Here is a 16,857-nt window from a genome sequence, read left to right as displayed (position 1 = left end):
ATATAATAGATCTATTATTTTTTAAATATTTTTTACGATTAGTTAAAGAGGATGTATTTATAGAGATATACATTATATGTTAGATGTCTAAAATAAATGATATATTATAAGGCCATGTACACACATAAAAGCAGCAGCTCCTCCCTCTTTTTTTAAAGCTGTGTTACAAATGTGTCTTTGTCCATACCTTAGGTAGTAGAATAGTGTCAAACAGTGGTATGAAAGTGGAGGAAATAGTTTTCAAAATCTTCATTGTCCTTCTGTTACTGTCATATAATGTTTTATTGAGGTCTTTATTATTAAGGACTCCAGAATGCCATGGTTATTATTTCTAAGGACTCCAATAACAACAGTTTTTCAATGGGTATGTCAAATATAACCAAATTTTAGTTAACATAACTTTTTAAAGAAAACAAAGACGAGATAGTAGACACATCACTGTCTTCAATCAAAATTAGGATTTGAAATGTAATTTGTGTAAATGGAATAGCTTTCCTACATCCATTTCCATCACATCACAAATTAACATCACAAATATGTTATAACAAATTTTTATTCCATACAAATGTATACAAAATTAGACATTTGCACGCAGAACTTCTGTTCTAGCAGGGTCACCTCTATTCTGTTCAAGATAAAAACAGCATTAATGCATTGACACAGTGTCCCAAGGACTGTAGTATCTGAGTGCCTTGCAGAAGTACATTAAGCAGTGTAACTAGCAGTCATTTCTCCTTCTTCTACCTTTTTCCTCTCATAGGGGAAAATTTGTTAAAGGTATTTTTTAAAATGTATTTTTAATTTTCTTGCCTGATGATCTATACATGATCATTACTGAAGGCAAGGTCAAAGAGGTGTGTCTTGCACTTGGAACTGAAAGTGATATTTGAGGCAATTCGTAAATCCCATGGGAATTCATTCCACAGCCTTGGATAAAACCCCAACAAAGTATTTTTTTCCTGCACAGATGAATTTGCTCCTTATAATGGACAGTTCCTTTGTGACGAAGGAGTGGAGGTATCATCAGCCACAGCTCCAGCATGAGGACTTCAGGAATGTGTATACATGTACTCTGGAGAGGGAAGAGGAGGGCATTTAGATTAGAGCGGCTCTCAGGAGCTGCTCTAATTAAAACACCACAACATCTCGTGTATTCAGTGTCCTGCATTTCAAAATAGCCATGGGGGCACTTTAACTAAATCTCATTCAGTGCAGGATGCTGAATACACAAGGACACTGCAGCACATTGGAGCTTTTTAATTAGAACTCAATGAATTGAGTCTGCTCAGACACACTGTAATCAGAACACATTGGAACACGTGTATAGGCACTCCAGGAAATCTTCTATGTAGCCTGGGCCTAAGCTATTAAACACCTTTAATTTGACCTTGAATTTGGTCAGCATAGGGATGATCCTGCCTCAGGCAGGATGTTGGACTAAATGACCTCTGTAGGTTCCTTCCAGCCCTAGTTCTCTATGATTTCACCTCCTTCTTTACAATGCAAAAGTCCAGGCTGGGATTAGGAGGCACAAGATAGAGCTCTTTGGGTGCAGGGAGGTGTATTTACTCATCCTCTTCCCTATCCTCAGACTTGTATCTTTGGAGGGAAAATATGTTCAATAGGAGAGGGCAGGAGTCTGACAGACTCAGCCTGTGAGATCTTGGCACCTCCAACCCAAAAGTCACACTTGCTTTGAAATTGAATCTGGACCATAAACTAACCTTAATGTGGGGGGTGATAATAACCTGCCTCAGACCATTGCTTTCTTGGCTCCACCTATAATCACTTCAGCCATTAATAATTGCCAAAGCTGTAGTGCTAAATATAAGAGAATGAGGATAAATTAATAATGCTTCATTCTTATTCATTATAATCTAGCTCATTTTCCTCCCAGCAATGCTTGACCTCTCAGGAAGGCCAGTTATTCCTCTGCATACAGCTAATAACACTATTAATGGAGCTTACTATCTGAGATGCAAATGAAGGGGAAAATGCTGTTTGTTCAGCATGCTGGCTTACCATTACTGATGAAACCAAATGAATTCTTTCAGTAGCCATATGAGATAATGATTCTTTCATAAATCTGTTTACCTTTTAACATCCAAATCTTAGAAACTTACATGTCCTTTTGCTGGCTCGGTAACTGCTGTCTTTGGCTGACCTGCAGTTCTGTATGGTAGTTCCAAATCCAGAATATCCCTTCCAGTCCATTGAAAGATGTCCTCCTAGAAACAAACCAGTTTTTGTCATGTGGGCCAATCACCTGACTCTAAGCTTGGGTTAACTTTTAATGGTGAAAACTAGTGTGATCAGCTACTGATTGGATTAAACAAATCAGCCAGACCTATATTGTTTTAAAATAAATATCAGCAGAGTAAATCATCAGGATTTTGCTTATTATCATTTGTTTTTATTCTGGCCCTCTGTCTTACTGTGTCAGTGATGCACCAAGACTTTACTCTAAGTAATCTATCTTATGAACAGAAAGTAATCTATCTGTTCATAAACTGTGATGTTGCTATAAGATGCGTTAATTATTCCTACAGAAAACAGGGTAGATTAAACAAGAAAGATAAATGTTTTATGAATGTCATTCTTAATTTGCTGCATTTGGCTAAGAATCTGCCATCAAAACACTCTGACACAGTTTTATAGGAGTTCATTGTGATTTATTATGAAACCAGTGTAGCTAATTAATGTCACTTGGAGGAGACACTGGTTGTGTTAGCTGCATAATGATGAACCTTCAGGAAGGTGCATATAGTTGGCAACGGTGAATCTGTATTACCATTTGAGACATGGTACAATATCAGATTGCTGGAAGCAAAAATATTTTTTACATGTTTGTGTGCCAAATACAACTAGCATTTCTCTTCTTTCTACATCAGTGCTTCTGGGAAAAAAAATTTCTACATTCTGAGTGTGTCTACACAAGACACTTAACTTCCCATTAGGATAGTTTACTGAGAAGTTAGAGCATGTGTCTACATGTACACATGCCTACTTCGCAGTAAATTTCCCTAATACCAAGTAAATTTGCTACCTGCAAATGCAAGTAGTAAATTTACTTGGCATTTGTAACAGCGCTGTAGTGCTCATGTAGATGCCTGGCCAGGATCAAAATCTGCTCCTGGTTGGCCATGCACCAGGGGCAGGAGATAGCTCCGTGCCTCTGGGAGCTGCCTGCTGTTGGGATGGACTCTGCCACAGGAGCCCAGGCAGAAACTATGCCCCCCTGCCTGGCAGCAGGGAGTTGTGATCACGGAGCAGGGCTGGGAGCTCCCTACATGGGGACAGTTCCCTGCCCAGCCTGGAGCTGGCTGAGACCTGTCCCTGACCAGGACAGTTCCTAGCCAGCCCCAGGCTATGCGGGAAAGCAGTGCAGCCCAGAGGTGCCTGGGGATTGTCTTGTTTTGGGCAGTCCCCAGCCAGCTCTGGGCTGCATATGCAAATTTCCCTGTGAAGCTCGGGGCTTCCCGGGAACTGCCCTGGTCAGGGGCAGGTCCTAGCCCCATGCCCTGATCAGGTGATCAAGGCACGGGGCTTGGAAAGAGCAGTATGGGTGGGGTAGGTCTCAGACCCCTGCCCCACTGGCAGATCAGGGCAGGGCTGGGGCTTGCCCCTCCCCGGCAGCTCTTTCTAAGCCCCGTGCCACTGATTGGGGACCCAAGGTCAGGAGCACCCTGCTGCTGGGGCAGGGGGACATTGTCGCCACCCCAGCAGCAGGCAGCCTTCCCCCCCGTCCCCCCCCCCAGGCCTGGAGACAGTGCTCCCTGGGGGCTAGCACCCAGGTTGAGCCTGGAACTCCCCCTAGTGGTGGCTGGGGCCCATTGCAGGGCTGCAGGGAACTGGGAGCAAATCTGGTCCTTAATCCTTACATGTGTAGACACCCACCCAAATACTCTTGCTCTGCAGTAATTTACTGCACAGTAAATCTAGGCTGGAGCAAATGCATGTGTAGATGTGCCCTCTGTTACACAGATTATACTGAGGTCCAAGTGTTCTGAGGACCAGGATCCTTCAGGTTTAGAAGGTCCAGTTTGCTATTTTGAACATAGTCCTTTTAGTTTTGAATAAAACTTGAAAGAATCCAGGATTAGAAATATTTCTACAGCCCTACTTCAGAAGTAGCACAAAGTCCTAAATTAATGGATGTAATATGAATATGCAGTTGATATATGGTATGAATAAGGTAAGAATGTTCCTAGTCAAACAATAGTAGAATATTGTTTGTACCATGCCCATTTGAACATGCCCATATTATAACAATTTTGCTTCTGTTTCCTTCTCATCAATAATTATCATTTAATGACTTTTAGAAAGTATCTTGCAAATTGAGCATATTTTGGAGGTGGAAAAGGGCTGTTGAAACTGGATGCTACAACACAACATGGAATCACTAACAGTTCTGGCTCTCTCTGTTCAGGCTGTAAAGAGAGAGGTCTTTGGGAGTGTCCCGCCAAGAAGTTGTGCATCAAATACACCATGATCTGTGATGGCTTTCCAGATTGCCCTGACAAGATGGATGAAAAGAACTGCTGTAAGTGCTTCAACAGCTTGTTAATGCATGCTGCAATTTGTGGAACACTTTGAGGCTAGGATTTTGGAATCCAGGATAAGCTATCGGAGAATGTCCGCTAAGGGCAGAATGGCACCTTTTCCTTGTTATACCAAACTGTCCCTCTCTTTGTCTTGTATGCTCTGTCACCCTCCACTTTTCTGCTCCCCTCCCTCTCTGATGCCCTCTCTGCTTCCCTGGGTCCATCTGTCTACTTCTTCCCTACTTGCCTGGCTCCTCCTTTCCACTTAAATCATCTTGGCTTCTCCTTATTCCCAGTGGTTCCTGACTCCGCTGTCTCACCCTGTATCTCAACTCCCTTCATGTGGTCAACAGCTGCTCAGATCTTCATTATCTCACACTTCACTATAACTCTATAACTTTCAAGTCTGCCTCTGTTCCCCTTGATATTTCTGCTCTCTGACAGCTCGAGTCCTTTCTTCCCATGTTTCTGTTGGCTCCTCCTCTTTGCTGCGGCTAAGGTTGCAATGAGTATCAGAGAAATATGATGATACCCAGTGTAGTACTCACAGAAGCGTATCAGAGCCTCAACTTGTAGGCCTGGATAATGGTTGTGTAGCATAAACAGAATAAACTGGCTCTTCCCTAACAGGGTGTGTAGCTTCAATGTTCAAACCTGTTTGGTCTGCTTGTTTCTAGGTGCAAATCAAGATAGTCTGTAAACATGTGAGTGTTCTGAAACAGAAATAAGTGGAAGCATTACATGTATGTGCAATTAACTGCAGTGTTTCAGATCAACAGTCATTCTCTACCAGTCCTATTTATACTACTCCCAGTACTACTAAAATATAGCCACACAGCCTTAATCTACCTTCTTATTTTAGAGAGGTGTAGTGAGGAGAAACTCCTTATCCTTATTTTATAGACAGGAAATTGAGGCACAGAGATAATAAGTGACTCGCCCTAGGTCACACAGGAAGTCTGTGACAGAGCAAGGAATTGAGTCTGGGTCTTCTGAGTCCCAAACTTGTTCTCTATCATTACAACAACCTTCCTTACTTTTGCTGTAAGGAGCAGAGTTAAGCAGGAATAGCAGAAAAGGTTACTCAGCTGAGGGCTCCCCATGGAGATCCTCCAGAGCCTGTTAAGGAGCTTCATTAGGAGACAATGTAAGATTTATTCTAGTTTAACTTTTGCTTGATTTTTTTCCTGGCTTACTTTGTCCCCAACTAAAAAAGAACATGGCTGCTTATGTCATTGTAGACAGCATCGATTAATAGTCCCTTGTGCCTTTCATCGTGAGTGCTTTTATGTACACTCAATTCTGTTTTAGCATGTTGTAGATTAATGTCTGGCTTGCAGAATGATAGATACTTTCTAAACCACAGATGTAAAAGGTACAGCCTGCAGAGCCTTATCATTTAGCTGATGCTGTCTGTGGGTCTCTGAGTTGACTCACAGGCCATATGCAGGGTGCATTGGATGGCTCTGCACATGATGTCCATATCAGCTTGTGTTTCAGAGTAGGGCAGCACAGCCCCAGAGCAGCTGGAGCAGGACTCTGGGGCTGTGCTGCCAATGCCTGCTCCAGCCACTGCAAGATGTATGTTGGATCCAGAAGGTGGGGCTGATCCAGACCAGAGACTGGCTCCACACCATTTCTCTGGCCTGCAGGGGTGGAGGAGTTTGAAACCCCTGTTCTAAACCAATAAAATATATAAACATTTGAATGAAAACAAAGGGCCAAAGTCTCTGAGATGGATTAATTAAGATTATACAATACTTGGTAATTATACCTTTCTGTGCTGATCTGCTCTGGTGCACCAGGGAAAGTCAGAGATGTTGCACCTGTTTCCTTCCTGGGGATTCTGTGATGGTTCAGGGAAGGTTTAAAATCCTTTTTGAATTTGAACTGGCTGATGGGTGACCTTGTGTGGTTAGTACACTGTACTTCAGTTCAGGAGACTCATCAGTCCTTGGCTTGGCTACACCCTTCGCCTGTGACCTGGAGCAAGATTCTCTATTACTCAGTTCCACATCTGGAAAAAGAAGAGGATGACACTTTCAGCTTTTAAGTGTCTCAAGGAGGTTCTTTCTAATTTCTACCTATTTACATTCTCACTGACATCCTACCACACTTTTAGCTTCTCTCATTTCTTGGAGTCTCAGAACAGTAAAAACTCCCTATGCCTGAAGAAAGGTGACTGCACCCGAAAGTTTGCCAAGCACTTTTTTCCAGCTATTCAGTTGGTCTAATAAAAGATATCACATCTACTCAAAGAACTTTGCCTGTCGAGGAGGTTCAAAATTTCTTATGTGGGAGAGGGGAATAAAGGATCTGTGGGATATCTGTTTAAGGCTCACAAAGTATCTGGGGTTGTGGCAAAATGAAATGATCATACTGGTTTCCTGGGATGGGGACTTGCCACTTGTAAAAGGATGTCAGCTGCTCCTATATAACTGTTTCATCTGTCTGCTCCTATTCCATAATAAGGGAAACTAAAAGTGCAATAGTTTATTGTTGAATGAAAGGTTTATAAGCCATAGCCATTTAACTTCAATTTACCATGAGATGGAGTGGATGCAAGAGACTGTTACAGCAGATTCAACTGAACTGCAACAAGTCACCTACCCACATAAGACCATACAAGCAGTCCTCGCACTTACAGTGGGTTACATTCCTGGAAAAGGCACTATAAGTCAAAACGATGCAAGTCGAATCTGATTTTCCCATAGAAACAGTGTTATAATAGGGGGTTACATTCCTGACCAAGGGCCTGATGCCCGGCATTTTATATAAGTGACTATAAACACCGTATTTAAATCAACTATAAATGATATACACTTTTATAGTACAAAACTTTCTAAAGTGTACTGTATATAAATCGATTAAACAGGGCAATTCAGTAACTAATCACATAAAATGTTATTTAATTAGAAGGTGAAGGAACACCTTCATCAGGGTCATGGAATTCAGAAGGACTTTTTTGGGGAGACTTAGGGCCACTTGATGGCTTTTTGAGAAACTGATCCAGGGATCATTGTTTTGCTGCCCTTATTTCTCATTGTAAATTTCCCTGTAGTGCTGTAAGTACAAGGATCCAGTGCCGTAAGTGATAACATGGGTGTAAATAGTGGAGCGCCGCAAGTGTGAATCGCCGTAAGTTGAGGACTGCCTGTATGATTGTTAGGCGTATCCATGCTCTGGGTTAGGTTTGAGTGTAATTCCACAAAAAAACAACATAGAGATTCATTTTACAAACAGTGAGTGACTCAGATTCTATGATGATAGGATTATGGGTGAAACTAGGCCGGTAGTAATGCACTGAATCACACATCCCTAACCTATACCATTTCCAGACACCAGTGCCCACCTTCGGGATTGTGCTGGCCTCCCACAGATCACTTCTAACTGGCGGGGAGGGGTTCAGTCATTTCTTATGTCAGCAGAATCTTTCCCACCTCCTAGCCAATTTTGTATCTGAGTCTATCCCCCTACTATATAGATCTGCCATGAACCAGTCCCCTTTGTCTCCTTACCCCATCAGATCTTAGTATGCATTTTTTCTGATAGTCATACCTTTTTTGGAGTGAAGCATCTTCAAATTTATATTTGTCGTGACAGCATTTTGCAAGAAAGATGAGCTTGAATGTACTAATCATGAGTGTGTGCCCCATGACCTGTGGTGTGATGGGCATCTAGACTGCAGTGACAACTCCGATGAATGGAACTGTGGTAAGTTGTCATTTGTACATCTGGCTGGAATTGTTGTAGATGGAAATTTTAGGGGTTTTAGAACATTTATTTTCAAGGTGAGGCTGGAACTTGGAAGAAAGTACAAACCCTAAAGTGGGCAAAGGGAACAGAAAGTTTAACTAGAAAGAATAAGCATATTCCAAGGAGCAGGAAAGGATGGAGGAGGGAGAAGAGCAGAGAATGATAAGGTAGAGCTGTAGTGAACTTCTCAAATGAACTTTACTTGTAGGAGAAGGAAAACAGATAGTGAAGAAATTCAAGTCTAGAACTGACTAACTCCCAGTTCTGTACTTTTTTGGATTTCATATCAGACACCCTCTAATTTCTTTTGTCTTTAGTGGTGTAGGCTTAGAATAAGAAGCTTGACAATCCACCCACAGTACCAACACCCAGGGAGAAGTCTCTCATGTTTTTCTATGAGCTTTTATGCTCATAAAAGCTGTAGTATTGAAAAGAAGCAGGGTGTGGGTTGTTGATAGTGTGGATTGTTGTGGTCTGTTCCATGTTCCCTCTCTCTACCAGTTGGCAATTGGTTCCACTGTATATGAGATGTGACTAAAACTAATCAATTTTTCTAGTCAAGCCTCGTAAGTATTCAGCTACTTTTTAAAATTACATTTTAATGCAAAAGAGAGTGTGATTCTGTGGTTTTGAGAACCAAACATTCTTTATGCATAATGCTTAGGGTTACAGCGTGCACACACTTACTTGGTCAATGCAGTAATATATCCAAGCAACACCTGCCCTTTAGTAACTGGATGGAGGAAACACTGATTCTTAGATAAGGAAAACAAAAACATGACAATACAAAGGGAAAATGCTTAACAATCCATGTTAGGATTCACTAAGAAATGACATGAAACAAAATTTAAATAACAATATTGTATCTTGAAAAATTACACCAGTACTTCAGCAGAGCTCTTGAGAAGGCACAAATTTATGTCAATGCATTTTTGCATTGCAATGCACAAATGCATTTTTGGCCATTTTAGAGCCTTCTAATGTGTGCTCAAAGTACACCCACGTGTGAAACCAATACATGGGTTAGGGAGAGAAGGGACAGCAATAATGGCAGAGAATGGTCCTTAATTTTTTTCTTAAGCAGTAGTTCTTGAATTTTTTTTTCCATTTCTGTATTCCATTTCAGATATTGTTGTGCCAGGAGGAATATACATTATTATATACATATACATTCTGATATAAATTCTTACATGAAAGAACACATCCATCAATATCAATGATTTTAATTAAACTGCTTGTGGAGTAAGTTTCTGTTAAACTTAAATAAGGCAGTCTGAGTTATTTCACTCCCTTCCTGTAAAGTGGTAGTGACTCAGTCTTGTTCAGTTCCTTCTAGACTTCAGGATGTCTCTCTTATTTGGTGTCATATGTATCATCTTGACCAGGGCTGCCTAGATTCTACTGCCCACTGCTGCTATCTTTTCCAGTAATAAAATAAAAATAGCGGAGGCAACAAAAGTGCCAGTAGCTTGCATTACTGGAAGGCACTTTGGGGGATATTCTTTTATTTACTATGTGACAAGTAAAATAGCAACTGTATGAAATAATATTTAGGTGATTTTTCTTTTTTGTTGCAGTCAGCCTGTCTAAAAACATGAGCTCCTTGACATTCCTGACTATTCACAGGTCAGCTACTGATTACCACGTTTGTGCTGACGAGTGGCAAGAAAATTTAAGCCAACTGGCCTGCAATCAAATGGGTTTAGGGTAAGGTCAGTAGTTTGTAGTATTGATGAATTTCCCAGGATGATTGGGCTGGTGGAATTTACTTGAGTCTGTGAATGATACTTGGCCATTGTGACCTGCACAAGATTAGTCTGAGTACAGAAATGTCTTCCAGAGGAAAGAGCTGATGGAATTCTTTGAACTTTTGCCAAGTGAAAACTCATTCTGATTCAGGCACTTATAAACAACCATGCTACAACTGTAATTTAAAAAGTGAGACAAAAAGGTGGCAGTGTTTGGATTATATACCATGTTATCTTTGTGTACAGATACACTTGACCATGCTGCTACCGAGTGCTCCTTAATCTTCTGACCAGCTATATCAAAAGATTTGTTGTTTGCTAGTTGGTAATAATTTTATTCCACACTGTCCCCAATCAAATATACTAAAAATAATTGGTATCTTTATGTTTTAGCTTTGTGGTGATTTTCTAATAGGTTTAATTCCAGGCTGTCTTCTGGAATGCAGATTATTCTTCTCAGTTTCTTGCTGTCTCAGAACCAACTGGTTACCCTGGTGGTGTTTGAGAGGTGTTTTTTCCCCCGCTTATTATTCTTGTCTAAGTTTTATCATCAAATATTGTGCTAAAAAGTTGGATTTTAGCTTTCCTGTTTCTAATGCTCTTATAAAGAGGTAAAAGTAGAAGAATAATGTGCCAATATCTGCGATTCCTTTCTTTTTCACAGAAATATTTCCCTCCATCTATCTAGGGTCTTAGGTAGGCAGGTAGTTTTAGTGACTAGTATCTGAAGACATACTATGATCCATTTAAAATCAAGTCTGTTGGTCATGGTTAATGTCCCAGAGGTGAAATTCCACTTTTTTGCCATCTAGAACAGGCTAGAAGACATTTGTTGGTCCATTATTAATAAGGGATCAAATCCTGTTTCACCTAGTAGCTATTAGGGCTGTGCGAAGCTTCAGTTGCTGATTTGATTTGGTGGAGATTTGGCCCGATTCAGTGGCCGAATCTCTAAATCCGAACTGAATTAGGAGTTAATCTCTCTGAATTGAATCGGAACACTCTGAATAGATTCGGAGCGCTTTGACGATTCAGACATAGACACAGCTTTATGTGTTTTTTTCTACGTACCTTAAGGTACCAGGCAGCTTGTGAATGCTGAGAGGGTGGGGCGGATGGAGTGTCCCATGGGAGCAGTGGTGGACCTCCCCTTTCACCCCCCTACTCACCGACTGGTGCCTCCTGGGTCCGGGGGCACAGCCAGGGTCCTCCCACAGCTGATCGCCAAGCTGGGAGGGGCACAGGGAGGAGTGGTCCCCCATGTACTCAGCAGTGGATCCAGAAGTGGACCGGAAATACTTCCGGTCCACTTCCAGGTCTGCTGCCGAGCACACAGGGGGCCCCCCTGCACTCGTGTGGGACGCTCCATCTGCCCCACCATCTCAGCGTTCATGAACCACACGTGGTACCTCGAGGTATGTAGGAAAAACATTTAAATCTGTGTCTATGGCTGAGTCACTGATTCTCCAAGTCAGCATCCAATCTTCATATTCGGATTCGGCCAAATTGAATCAGGACAGTGATCCCAATCAACAAATCGAATCACTGTCCTCCGAATCGGGCTGAATTGGAATTAAATATGGCCTGCTTCACACGCCTCTAGTACCTATCTATGTGGCTATAAAAAGTTGCTACTGCTGAGAGTACTGCTATGAAGCATGCCCTAGTGTTCACATGTGCCTACTGCAGGAAGGCTGGAAATTAGGCAATAAAACTGCCTCAAGACCATTCCTGCCACCACTGTCAAGATCTTTGTAGTGCCTGAGAGCAGTAGCAGGAGGTCTGTCCCTGGATCCTTCTCTTTACTGCTTTTTGTGGCTAAATCTTAAGGCAAAGATGAAGGCACATTATAAAACTCATATTTTATTCAACAACTTGAGCTGATTAAGGATATAAGAAAATGTAAAATCCCACAAATTGTTTATATGACTAGTTTTAAATATGTATGGAAGAAGGATGAATGCAGGAAGCAGACAGATATAAATCACAGAATCTTGAAAACCAATATTAAATATATTTTTTCTGGTGGTCCAGTAAAGCTCATAAGTAATCTCTTTGCGTTGATAAAGGTCATCTTTGTTACACTTCTTAAAGCAGCTCCTCTTTCAAATATGCATATAAAAATCAGAGTTCTGTTTAAATCATGCTTGAATGAAGGAACTATTTTTCTGGTTGTTTTGGATATAATAACAAGTGTCATGCAAGATTTTTGGAGTCCCAAATTGAGTGCTCGTGTTACATCTGAATCATAAAGGTCCTCTAAAAATTGCTGTAGCTTAAATTAGATTCTGAAGAATACTTCAGGATGTTCTGTATATATTTGCCCAAATAAAAAAATGGATTTAACTTGGTGATGTTCTTGCCCCTTTTGTATGTACTTTCTGGAGGTATTTTAGGAAATCAATTTGCTGAATCTGAAACAAGTATAGAAGAAATTTCATGAAAGCAAAATTTGAACTTTCAGATATGAGTGTTCACATAGCAATCTTAAGACTGATACTGTTAAGAGCAGCTGGGAGACTATCATTGCTTGCAGTATCAATCCAGCACCTGTTGTTTTTCCAGTACCTACCCCCTTATTGTTTGTGGTGACCAGACGGTTAGCCGATGTCACTAGAAAGTATTTGTAATCAGATTGCTTTCATTGGGCTCTGTATATTTCTAAACTGCAGCAAATTGCTGAAGGAAAAATGTTACAGAGATTAAGACATACTGGATTTCTGTTATAGAACATGTCTGTCTCCTTACAAGTGGAGTTAATAATACACAAAAAGGATATGAATTTTGATACAAGGAATAGTGGATAATTATAGATTTAAACAGAGTTACCTAGTACAGACATTAAAAATGTTCAGGTCAAAGGGTTCTGAATCAACATTTTATCCCTGGATCTCAAAAAGTTTGAAATGGCATATCTTTCTTCACCAAAGGACAAGATGCATTTCTGCTTCCCATGGGGACAATGACCTTGAAACAATGCAAGTGGAAATTTACAATTTCTTATCCTTTCAATGAGGTTTTCCCACTGAGGTCATTTCTGAGGCAGCATGTAAGACAAATGTTTTCTGCCATCTCAAAGCTCTTTTATAAGAATGTCGACTCTGGGGTAGATCTAGAGATGTCTTTTGGGGGAGTTGGAGTTGGGGAATCCCTGAGTGTCATGTCTGTGCTGTGCATTGTATGGTGCTCTCTGGTACTACCACAAGGACTTCTGTAGTAGCAGGAGATGGGTTAGTCGATTCTCCTATTGTTTCTCCCCACAACTTGCCTGCTGAAGTGGTAGGTAATGATTTAATGAGACTGAAAAACCTAAGATTAAGACTCAGTTTGTGTCCCATGCCTGCCTCTAATAATAGCATTTTTTCCCTTGTATATAGCAAGCCCCAGCATAAAATATGTATTTTGATTAAAGGAGAGTCCAAAGGAAAAAAAAATATCTTTGACTGAGTTAAGTGAGCAACAGCAGCTAGGGAGCTGAGCCTACTGGAGAGTCTGCGGCCAGCCCCACATGCTGGATGAGGCCTGTGGACCAATCCAGCATGCCAGATCTGGGACTGTGTGCTGAGTCTGACCCTGCATGCTGGCTGTGGAGCCAGATACTGGGTTCAACCCCATGCTCTGACTCCATGGTTGCACATCAAGTCTGGGACCCTGCATTGGCTCTGGAGCTGCAGCCCTAGAGCCAGTGCTCAGGGTCAGACCCAGCACACCAGTTTTGGGGCCAAGTGCCACGTTGGACCTATCATGCCAAGTTTGGCCACAGACCAGCCCCGCATGTTGGCCCAATCTAGCATGCAGATTCAGGGGGCATAGGCAATTTCCCACAGGTCCAGACATTTAGTGGTGGTAGTGGTGGGGAGCAGTGGTAGTGTTCATTACTATGGCTCCCAGAGTTGCAGCACTTAACACTGCTGCATCTTCACCCCCTGTGAAATGTCTGTACCTGTGGGGATCTCTCTTCCTTGCATATAATGTGCCCCCCCAATTTTTCTTAGCTGCTTTTGGGGAGAAAGGTACAGGTTATGGGTGAGAAAATATGGTAATTCTAATATATTAAATAGAAATTCTAATTTCTCTTCATAATTGTTCTGAAATCAAACGCAGTGTTTTTCTTTTATATTCTTGAGACACAGTTCTGTCATTTATCTAAAGTTTTCTTTTATTTTTCAACTTTTACAGTGTTGGAGCCACCATTGTCCCTGCAAAAGATTGTCCAACAAACAAACAAACTGCCCAAGGAATATAATGTGTTTACCAGAACTAATTCTGAAAAGAAAGAACTTCAATAAATATAGTATATTTAATTCTTCTATAAATTGAGCTGCTAGGAAAGACATCACCAATACTAATATTTTCCACATTGGCAGGGCAACTGAGGTGGCCAACCTGAGGCATGTCACAAATGGATTGTGGATGTCACAGTGGATTGAAGGAGAGGACAAATGTCACAGTGGCAGATAGAGCAGGAAGCAGAAAGCAGAGCAGCAGTTTGGTCAGGGAGCAGTAGGCAAGGATCAGAAAGCTGAGCATCAGATCAAGTAGGAGAATGGGATCAGAGTGGCATTTAGGGATGGTGTGCAGTTAATTTGTGGCACTTCTGCCAAAAAGATTGGCTCACACTGGTCTAGATAATGCAATAAAGATTTCAGGATTTCATGCTACTTAAAATTATTTTACTTATTAGATGTAAGATGGGCTGTGCCAAAAGAGTGGTAATATTATATTGATAATAGCCTTATTTTGAGTAGACACAAATTGGAAAGCATTGTACATTTTATTAGAACATAGAATGTAGTCTGGAAACATTGGTATAATTTTCTCTCACAATATTCACATTTCAGAATGGCACCAACATTGAGCAAAACAGGTTTTTCTTGTGCATGCATATTCGTAATAACCCATATCCTAAAGGGATTTTAAAGAGAAAATATTTTGTAATTTTCCCTCAAACAATTAAAGAGCTAAACAAATTCTGTCTTATGGCGCCATTATACAGAAAGCACCAGGTGTATGCAAGTCTATTTAATAATAGCTTATGATAACTGAATTTGATTTAGTAGCTCTCCTGTTTATTTTTAGAGCAAATAATATATGTTGGATTCTAAAGTTCAAACTTAAGCTTGCAGTTACTGTGACAGGTACCATGCAGTATTTTTCTTTATAAAGCTGTTGAAGATAGAAATAATACTTGTATTTAGTAGCATGTTCCCAGATGAAAAGTACCATGCCATGTCATCTTTAAAACGTGAAAGCAGTGTTTTTTTGACTGTTTCCGGATATTTCTAATTGTTCATCTGAAGCAAATGAATAACATAATAATGAAGATACTGAGTGGTGTTGGATTAATTTAGCAAATGATACCTATAATATACAAATAACATTTCCAAGTGACAGATTCCAAAATATCAGTATAGTTGGAAGCATGAACATTTTAAATGTGACCTCCAGTAGTTGGAGCAACATAAAAGGTAATTCTGTTGTGCCTATGGTACTGCCCTTAGGCCACTTTCCTGGCTGGCAGCCAATATTAATTCCATGAACGTTGTGTTTTTCCACAATTTGTCACAGTGTAACAAAGTGATGTGTTATTACATTGTTGAAAATTGTTTAAATTCCAAGCATTATTTGGAAAGCTTTAGTAAATGGACTAGACCACTCAAGTTATGCTAAGTGTTCTTCTCAGCAGTACATATGTTTTCCCCGAGTGTGAAAAGAATGTTAGACATTTTGGACTGGAAATGTTTCCAGACTAGAAATATTTCCATAGCTTGAGTATTAGATTTTGTGGAGTTTAAAGCCAGAAGGGATCATTATACTTTTTATATCATATCTTATCTGACATCCTGTATATCAAAGATCATTTTATTTCATCCAGATACCCCATATTAAGTCCTACAGTTTGATTTAGACATTAACATTTGGGTTGTCTATTGTAGGCCGCAGGTAGAGAAATGGAAAAAGCAAGTTGCCACTGATTCCTGAAGTCCCTGCAGTGACAGGAAATTAATTAGGTCAGTATGCCCAGGCAGGTCTAGCCAGTGGTCCATGCAGCACAGGTTGCAGATGCTACATTTCTAAAGATGAGCATTTCCTGCTGAATCATAACAGTATATACCTCGTTATAAGTAAAGTATTTTTGTGTATTCTGAAATTCATGTTTGCTAATGAAATGGTACTGAAAAAGTGTAGTCAATTTACTGTTCAGGTTTTCCAGAAAGTAGATTCTATGCAAGTATTTCTGTTTTGGAACTCTGTGGAAATTGACCAGGATAGTTTCCCTTCCTTCTATGCTAAGATAAGATAATAAATGTCATTATGGTAAAGTTTAATAGTCTGCTGATGAATGCAGAAGGATAGCATGTACTACATCAAGCTGGTGGCCTAACAAACACATTTGTTCTTATCTGGACTATCACGGTGAAGCATGTGACATGGCCCTTCAGACCAGAGAAGTTTTGGAATAGTCTTCCAATTAAGTCCATTCCTAGCATCCAACAAAATAGATTGTTGCTTATGAAACACATGACTATCTCTCATCCCCCTACTCCATCATATCTGGGATACTAGAGTTCCTGATTACACAGGAGAACTCATGCTAGGCCAAGGAGGAATTGGAATTTGTGCCCTCACCTCAGCAAAATGGTCAGCCAGTCAGCACTTTCATTTGCATTTGGCTGTTTTTGGCCAGAATATTGGAAAAAATAAAGTCCAGCACAGCATGCCAGCAGGCCTGTTTGCTGGCCCTCTAGCAGTGAAAAAACAAGCGGTTCATGTAGGATTAGTAGTAAACATTACTGTGCAACTGCATA

At 40.6% G+C, this 16,857-nt stretch overlaps 1 protein-coding gene across 3 annotated transcripts in view; it reads left to right on the top strand.

Moving 5' to 3' along the window:
• The window catches only part of CORIN (corin, serine peptidase), a 313,652-nt gene that overhangs the window by 237,160 nt on the left and 59,635 nt on the right, over window positions 1-16,857 (top strand). For all 3 annotated transcript variants that reach the window (XM_019526369.1, XM_019526368.1, XM_019526370.1), the window contains 3 exons: window positions 4,430-4,543; window positions 8,148-8,258; window positions 9,878-10,007. In XM_019526369.1, the coding sequence (XP_019381914.1) occupies window positions 4,430-4,543; window positions 8,148-8,258; window positions 9,878-10,007 (355 nt within the window). The remainder of the gene's footprint in view (window positions 1-4,429; window positions 4,544-8,147; window positions 8,259-9,877; window positions 10,008-16,857) is intronic.

The sequence above is a fragment of the Gavialis gangeticus genome, unplaced genomic scaffold (genome assembly GCF_001723915.1).
Source record: "Gavialis gangeticus isolate Ggan-Ray unplaced genomic scaffold, GavGan_comp1, whole genome shotgun sequence".
NCBI classification, from domain to species: Eukaryota; Metazoa; Chordata; order Crocodylia; family Gavialidae; genus Gavialis; species Gavialis gangeticus.
The sequence above is the reverse complement of the archived record's forward strand: the minus strand, read 5'-3'. Positions and strand labels throughout refer to the sequence as shown.